Source organism: Orycteropus afer, unplaced genomic scaffold, assembly GCF_000298275.1.
Source record: "Orycteropus afer afer isolate SDZICR_OR568_19922 unplaced genomic scaffold, OryAfe1.0 scaffold00173, whole genome shotgun sequence".
In the NCBI taxonomy this organism is placed as follows: Eukaryota; Metazoa; Chordata; class Mammalia; order Tubulidentata; family Orycteropodidae; genus Orycteropus; species Orycteropus afer.
Genome location: NW_006921760.1, coordinates 556,882 through 565,366, shown reverse-complemented (window position 1 = coordinate 565,366; position 8,485 = coordinate 556,882). Strand labels below are relative to the sequence as shown.

General features: G+C 40.9%; 1 protein-coding gene across 1 annotated transcript in view; it reads left to right on the top strand.

The window, feature by feature from the left end:
• Positions 1-8,485, top strand: part of DEPTOR (DEP domain containing MTOR interacting protein) — a 170,884-nt gene that overhangs the window by 125,040 nt on the left and 37,359 nt on the right. Inside the window, exons 7-8 of the mRNA XM_007946865.1 lie at positions 2,663-2,733; positions 4,501-4,605. Of these exons, the coding sequence (XP_007945056.1) occupies positions 2,663-2,733; positions 4,501-4,605 (176 nt within the window). The remainder of the gene's footprint in view (positions 1-2,662; positions 2,734-4,500; positions 4,606-8,485) is intronic.

The window sequence follows — 8,485 nt, the reverse complement described above, 5'->3', positions numbered from 1 at the left end:
TGAGGGGCCGGGCTTTGTGCCCACCACCCCGTGCTGTACACTGTTCCCCATTATCCCACTTCCTTTTTCTCTAGACCACTCATCTAGCATACCATTAGTTTCTTGTTCATTTTTTCAATGTATTCTCTGTACCCAGGAGAGTTTAGCTGCTCCTGGGAAGAGACTTGGTTTGTCTTGTTCATGCTGTTTCCTCGTCACCAGACATTAGAGATACAAAGATGAGAGGCCATAACCCCTTCTTTCAAAAACCTCACCATCTCTTTGAAGAAGAGATGACCAGGTTGTTACTCCTCACTTACTGGCATGGTTAGGTTTCAAAGACCGGTTGTTCTGTGAAAATCGGTGTTATGCAAAAATGGAGGGTGACTACATCATTATATAACTGCCATACCCACTGAGAACAGTGGCCCAGTCAAATTCACACTTTAACCGTCACAGTCAATGTTACTCTCACCTTGTACTTGGGCATTCATTACTGCCATATATACATTGTTAATATGCAAAATAGTCAGATAGTAGATTTTTTACTATTGTCATAAATGTGATATGATGGATAACAAGATGCTCATAAGTGAAGAGTAGGTATATACATGTTAGTGAGAGTAAGGGCTAATCAATGTTAGTCAGAATGCTTTAAGGGAAAACTGTTACCGAATGCTGTTAGCTAGCCAGGAAAAGCTAGCTTTTCTGTCATCTCACATTTTTATATCCCCTGCTCAAGGGTTAGCTCCAGGAATAAAGTGGTAACTTCCAAGTGAATAAAAAACTGCCTTCAGCTATGGCTGAAAAGTCACTGCATATCCATACATTACTGGATTTTTAACTAATGGAGCATTGCTGATAAGGTAGAATGAGTTACTTTCGTAACTAAGATGTTTTAAACTCAGATAGATCTCCATTTCAGAAAGAAGCCAGCTGTACTAGAGGCATTTTACTTGTTTATGATTACATATGATGGTAGAATATGAACAGTGTTCATTAATTTAAATGAATGACACACCCTTGCCTCTTGCATCAGAGGGATAGTTTCCTGATGTGCAGGCAGAAAAGAAAGGTCTTGTAGCCTATCTTGGGTCTTTGAGGATCAGAGCATCAGAATTGGATTGTGGCTCATAAATTCCACCTCCTACCCTGTTCTGACCGGCTTCTCCCTCACTCAAAAAAGGTTCTCAAAACCCAATGATCTCATCCGTGGTTTTTTTTCTCAAGCAAATAATCTCTACTCCATAGTAAGTCAGTTAAAAATTAAACTTCACCTGTATACCAAGACCTATTAATTTGTAGCATTATACATGTAAATACCCATAGCCAGATGGACAAACACTACAGATATCACCGTATCATGTCATCAGTTTTGTTGTGATGAGCAGAGAACTTCCCAAAGTTATGAAAAGGGAAAGCCAAACGATCACTACCTGGGCCTCAGAGTTTCTATATTTTTTTTCAATGTAATCAAGAGAGATAAGTATAATATAATAAATTATTGGTATTGTTGCCAACTATTACAGTACACTGTGATTTTTCTATCTAAATTCTTGGGCTCTCCCATGAGGGCTTAGGGGGTTGGGATGGAGTTGTCAGACTCTGGGAATAAAACATGTCTTGGTCCTCAAGCACTGACCACTTCTGGTACCTCCTGTTCTTCTGCTGAGAAGGTATGTTCTTTTCTTGCATATTGCTATTTGGCCTACTCGTTTTTGTTGGGGGAACATAATTTCATTTTCTCTTTTATGATATTTCTGAAAGTGAAAATGATAATCCTAGCTACCTGCCACCCCAACAAGAAGCACTTAATTGCCATTAACTGAGAGAGTGCTTGTGAAGTCAGAAAGGACGTACCCACAGAGCATACACACCACTACCTCCTGGACCGTCCTAGCCTTTTCATCTTCTTACAGAGACTCGTAGCACGTACAGCTTAGTGTAGCACTGTCTCTCTGTGGGTGAGAGTGTGGGGTCTGGTATCAGACAGGTTTGAATCTTGATTCTGCTGTGCGTTAGTCCTGGGACTTTGGACACAATCTATTTGACTCATCTGTGTTTTTGTTTTCTTACATATAAAATGGGGATAATGATGGATCTAACTCATTGGTTCTTGTGAGGATTCAATGAGATATTTAAGCATCTGGTATAGTGCTTAGCATGTATTGAATACTCAGAGACGTTTACTAGTATCTTTACTCATGTGTGAACATGCTATTCTGGGTATTGCTACAGACACACATGAAGTCTTGATAAATGGGATGTATGCAGTATGTCAGGGCTGGTGGGTTTTGTGGAATTAGTTCTTGAAATATGTTTCTCAGACCACTAGAAGCAGATTTTCTCCTAACTTTGACATCAATAAATGCATATCAGGATTTTAAAAAAAGAAACAAGAGAATTAGAAGACATAGCCACTTTGAAAACTTCTAGTCCACCCTTTGCCCTGGTACTCTGTTCTCCTTACACTCCTCCATTTCTCCTTTGTAAGTTAGGGTCAGGGCTTTTTATGTTTGCTGCTATTTTCTGTCTGTCAGCTAGAGTGTAAGCTCTGTGAGGTACAGTCTTTGCCAGTGTGTTAATGACCACATATGAGGCATTCAATAAATAACCTGCTGATTGACTAAATGAAGGAAGGATTTGGAAGTGTTTGGTCCTTGACATTGTGTCTGTCTCACAGTGTTAAAGAGACCTGTCACCTCTGAGGAACTCCTAACTCCTGGGGCTCCATATGCAAGGAAGACGTTCACGGTAGGCTCTGATGATTTGGTTTTGTATTTTTTTTTCCTTTGTTGCTTGCTTGTCAGTACCATGTGACTGTGTCATTGTGTCACTTATGGACGGACTTGAAAATTCTTTCTTGGTTGTCTTTTGCTTAACACAAGTATAATAGTTGACTTTCTGGACCCTTGGGCACCAGAATCTCAATTGCACTCATTAAAGATTAAGACATCACATGATTTATTATTAATGCTGGATTTTAAATCCCTTTTACTTAAAAAATTACATTTTGCAGTTACTATGATGTAATGACTGATTTTATTGCAAATATTTTAATCCTTTCTCAATTACAGTCCTGAAAATAACTTAAGACATTACAGGAGGTTATGCAACAAACTCTCCTAAAATAAGGAATGGCGCTTTCGACTCTGCTGCGTGCTTTGTGTTACAAGCCCCTGATTTGTGTGCACTGTGGATCTGTAAGCAGTGGCTGACTACCTTGAGCCTTCTTAGAGGCCCTTCGGCTTCCTCTCTCTTATCAACCCCTTTGGTTTTCTCCAAGCAGGATCAAAGTACTCTGATTGGTATCACCTCAGCCACCCCCTTCCCCTTGGTTCTTCAGCTCAGTCTCCTCACACCTGCATCCATATCCTCTTTAAAACAATTCTCCTCTTTCCTTGAGTCTTCTGACTTTTGTTCCATTACCTCATGGAAATGTCTGCCCACACTCGCCCACACCGCAAACATTGGTCAAAAGGGCCACTTCCAGTTCCTCGTGGCTGAGGAGTCAGAGCAGGACTGGCCTACCTCTTGCCCTGGGATGCTCACATATTCAGTTTCTTGGATTTGGAAGTCAAAAATCATCCCCTGTGATCATAGTGGACCAGTAGGAGAAAGGCACTGGTAATATGTCTGTATCAGAGATGAAGGAAAACTGTACATGTGGAAGTGAAATGAGGTATAGAAAAATAATAACAACAAACCCTGAAGTCACTGACGTGTCTAAAATTGATCTTGAGAATTTCCACACAAATTTTCATTTGTTTCCTTGCTTTTCCTCAGCCACCAGCATTCAAGAGGGAGTTGATAGTATTTTAAAAGTATTTACTTTTGTTTTTTAATTTAAATGCCAGCATTGGTAGTAATTGATTGTGAATGCTTTTCATCTGCATTTCAGTTGGGATGTGGGTTAAAGCCATGTCTGGGAGCTGCCCAGAGAATATAGCTGCCAATTCTAATAATGATTCTATAGGAAACAATTCCAAACAACTTTTGGATGCAAATCTATTTGTAAAATATGCACTTCATGTACATTTTCAATTTATTCTCTTTGTAGAGAAAACCATGTTTCAACACAGCCAAGAGTCTTTATATTTCCCAGCATTAATACTTTTAAATTGTTACTTTAGACCTCATAGACGTATCAAGATCATCAAAAATGCACTATTTGAATCCAGGGGAATAAACACTCTTGGAGTAGAAATTGGATCTGGGAAGAAATTTCTACCACGTTTTTAAGATCTTCCAAGCCTTCCATTTGAGACTAAGACTAAATTGTATAGCAGCCTAAGAAAGAGGCAATCTGGCAGTTATTGACTCAATGCCCTTGCCGAAGAAGCATCTTTCTGTCAAAAAGTGTAGATTTCTTAAGCACATTTTCCATAGAGACCCGCAGACATACATCAGCCTATGTCTGTGATAGAAGCAAAGTACTGCATTCCCCTGCTTAGGCAGAGATGAAATGGGCAAAGATATGCAGTGGCACGTGCTGAATCCTTGGCTGGCTTTTCTCTCTAGATTGTTGGTGATGCGGTCGGCTGGGGCTTTGTGGTGCGAGGAAGTAAGCCATGCCACATCCAGGCCGTGGACCCCAGTGGCCCTGCAGCCGCAGCAGGAATGAAGGTACTAATTGGTCTTTTCCCATCATCTTTTCTATCTGTGTTTTTCAGGCCGAAACGGCTATGATTCTGGCTTGGGATCCAAACCCTATGATGTACTCTTTTTCTTCTTTCTTTTTTGGTTCTGCTAAATTCCTTACCCCTTTTCTGGATCTTCCTCTCCTCTAACCAAACCAAACTCCAAACTCACTGCTGTCAAATTGGATCCAACTCATAGCGACCCCTCCTTGGGTTTCCAAGGGGGTATCTCTATGGAAGTAAATTGCCCAGCCTTCCTTCTGAGGAGTGGCTGGTGGGTTTGAACTGCCAGCCTTCTAGTTAGCAGTCAAATGCTTTAGGCACTATGCCACTAGAGCTCTTCTCCTCTATAGACCAAAAAAGCAAAACAGATGCTGTCCATTGATCCTGATTCATGGTGACCCCATGAGAATCTACAAGTACATGTCCAGGCACTTCTTCCCAGGCACTTCTGGGTAGACTTGAACCTCCAACCTTCTGGTTAGCAGCTGTGTGTGTGAACCTATTAGAAGATAAACGTGGGCAGCAGAGAATGGTTCAAGGCACGACCACACACAGATGACTGGATAATCAGCCCTGGGAGGATTACGGGTTGACTGTACCACTGAGTGGACAGTGCTGTGCATACCTCCTTCACAGTGGTGAGTCTCAGGCTGACTGGGTTCTGTGCTCTGGAGAAGCTACAGAAGCCTTGTTGGCCAAGGAGGTCTGTGTCAGTTGCCTTTCTATCTCCTCAGTACTGCAGTGGGCTCAACACCAGACAAACTCAGAGCAGGAAAGTTGGCCAGGACCATAAAGGGCGAGCATTTGTATCCGTGCCGAAGCTGGATTTTTTATTTTCTAATGGAACTCTTGGCCATGGACAGGATTTTATATTTTATTTCCACAGTAAAGTACCTAGTATAAATTATTTTCTGGCAGTCTCTACATGAATCTTTGACTTAAAGCATGCTTTCTTTGTGGAAAGCAATGGATTTACATTGCAGCTGAAGACCTCATTTTGCTTAGTCAAGGGTACAGTGAATTTAATTGATTTTAGTCCACTTTCATTGATTGACATCTTTAACTCTGTATTTGGCACTGCCAATTGAATTATTAACTCTTTAAAATATATGTGGCCTGAAAAATGGGCCACCTGATCATTGTTCTCAATTTTATGAATACTTCATATAGTTCACAGTCTTACTTTCTCGGAAGATGTGCAGTGGTTTTCACATGTCATATAGAGCAGTCCAGAATTCACTAGAGTAGCAGCTCCAAAGCTATATTACACAACTCTCTGGTCAGCAGAATAAGTTGTCCTGTGGTTCTGAGGTTAAAGCAGTTTAGAACTGCTGTACACTTTATCCCCTTCTTGGAAATTCACAAATCACATTAGCATATTAAAAAGTTCTGCTAAATCCTGCAGAGAAACAAGCTGTTTAGACTGTGTAACACAGCATTTTGTTATTTAATATAAACATTCAGATGGAATCTTTATTAAGATATTGCCCTTATTTTAAATGTTCTAAGAGGATGATTTTGGTCAAACTATACATTGGAATAAATGTATTAACATACATACATATATATATGTTCATATGAAATAGATTTTTTTGAACTGTACTATTTGTTGGTTAAATGAAAATGACTGGATTGATGCTCTTCCATAATGATTAACTGTGTACATTCATTTGAAATTATTCAGTACGTTATTTTCTTATCAAAAATATTGAGAAAAATAACTTCCCATTCTACCACAGTTCACTTCCATAGAAGCCACTTGTACAATAGTCATCACAGCTTGTTCCCACCAACCTATCACATCTCTGGCTGCCCTTGACTAGGAACACTGCAGGACTGGTGTTTGGTTTGTGGTGCTCTCAGGAGCCACCTAGGAGGGTACCCTAGGGAAAGAGCCACTGGCATTACCTGCACACTGATTGGCCTGCATGGTCTGGGCAGGAGAAATTGCCCGAGATCTTAGCCAAAGCCCCTCCTTTTAGTGTCTCTAACTGGCTGTGTGAGACCCAACACAATATAAAGGGCCAGCCATGCCCTCACTGCCCCTCCCTGAGTTGAGAGTCAGGCTTCCCTGTCATGTCGTGGCCCCTGGTTTCTCCTCTGGACAGAGCCCTGCCTCTGGGTCTTTATGGCCACTTTACCCAGTGGGCTTTTCATCCTTACACTGTAGCTGCCCAATTTCACTGCTTTAGTTGCCAGTAATGGAGATTATCTTATAACTAAGTTTCTCATGTTTACTATTTCTCTTTAATTTCACCTTTTTATGGGGATCAAAAAGCTTTAAGATGTGGGCCCAGCAGTTTGTGAGGCAGCCGGCCTCCAAACTGGAGATTAGATGCCATTTGTCCCTGTTAACTCTTCAAAACCTTTCCAGACCCAAAGGAGTACTCTCTGCCTGGTTTAAATAGAACTCCTGATCCATGACTAGAGAAGACTCATCTTCTTTCATGCTTGCATTAAAATTTACTTCTCTGAAGAGCCTGGGAGAACTTCAGGGCTTATGTGTCCTTTGAGAGAGTGATAAGGACTACCCTAATTCTTTTCTGGACCCTCAAACCCTCTGCCATCCAGTCAATTCCAACTCATAGTGACTCTATAGGATAGGGAGGAACTGCCCTATAGGATTTCCAAGGCTATTAATCTTAATGGAAGCAGACTGACTCATCTTTTTCCTGCAGAGTGGCTGGTGGGTTTGAACTGCTGACCTGTTGATTAGTAGCCAAATGCTTTAACCATTGTGCCACCAGAACTTCTTCTTTTCTGCACTAGAGTAGATACATCTTTTGCCCAAGCTATGTAACCGCAGTGCCCCAGAGATGTGCATGCTCTTGACCTCTACTGGCTGGTTCAGGCTGGTGGTGGCTGCATCAGGCAATTAAAGTGCAGGCTGGGACTCTGTTGAGATGCAGATCAGAGAACAAACAACTGTAAAAGGACAAGGAGTTCCACCCTCCTTCAGCTGCTGCAATGGTACTGAGTTTTAGGTTTTTTGGTGAAATATTAGATTTATACTATTTCAGACTTGTTTCAAATTTTAGTTTTATCTCCAACCCATTTCTCCTCTTCCGTTTTAGTTACCTTCTCATCTGCACACAGTAGTAGCGTATTTCTAAAGACCAGAAAGTGAACAGATGTTGTCACCAGGCAACAGAGGCCCCAAATGCTTTTTCTTTTACCTTTGTCTCAATCAAGAAGTACATTTAAAAAAGAGCAATTATTTACACCTTTTTAAAAACTTGCTATATTTCATAGCACTTGTCTTCCACGCCCAGAGAACAGCGGTGCCTCCCTTGATCCAGCATCTAGGAATTTGAGACTACTTTTATGTTGAAGGTTCTTTTACTTAAAATTTAAAATCTGCAAACCTGACTTAGAGAACCTTTCTTTGGAAATACGGTTCTAGGGTGGAGCATGAAATATGAGAATCGTCAAAAGTTTAGTCAACCCTTGCACTGCATTTTTGAAGGTTGCTTCCTACATTTGTCCATTGCCAACTTTCCACTCATCTTTTAGGAATTTCGTACCAGTAGCTGCTGATACATTTCAATGCAATGGAAAAGGAAGAAAAAAGGAAAGGAGGTCTCATCCATGGAGAGTCTTCTGCCTGCCCAATCTTGCACCTGTTCTGTACATGAGCCCATTAAATGTCAGCATCTAAATGCTAATATCCTTTAGGAAGAAATGAATCCAAGAGGGAGAATTCTGTTTCTTACCTCTTGTCTGCTACTTTGAAAAGGAAACCAGTTCTTTCTCATGCCATTCCAATGGACTTTACTAAAACTCTGGGTTCATGTCATGACCTTTAATATCTGTTTTTCATCACAGGAAGTCTAAACCCATGCCTGGACCACGCTATCTGGCAT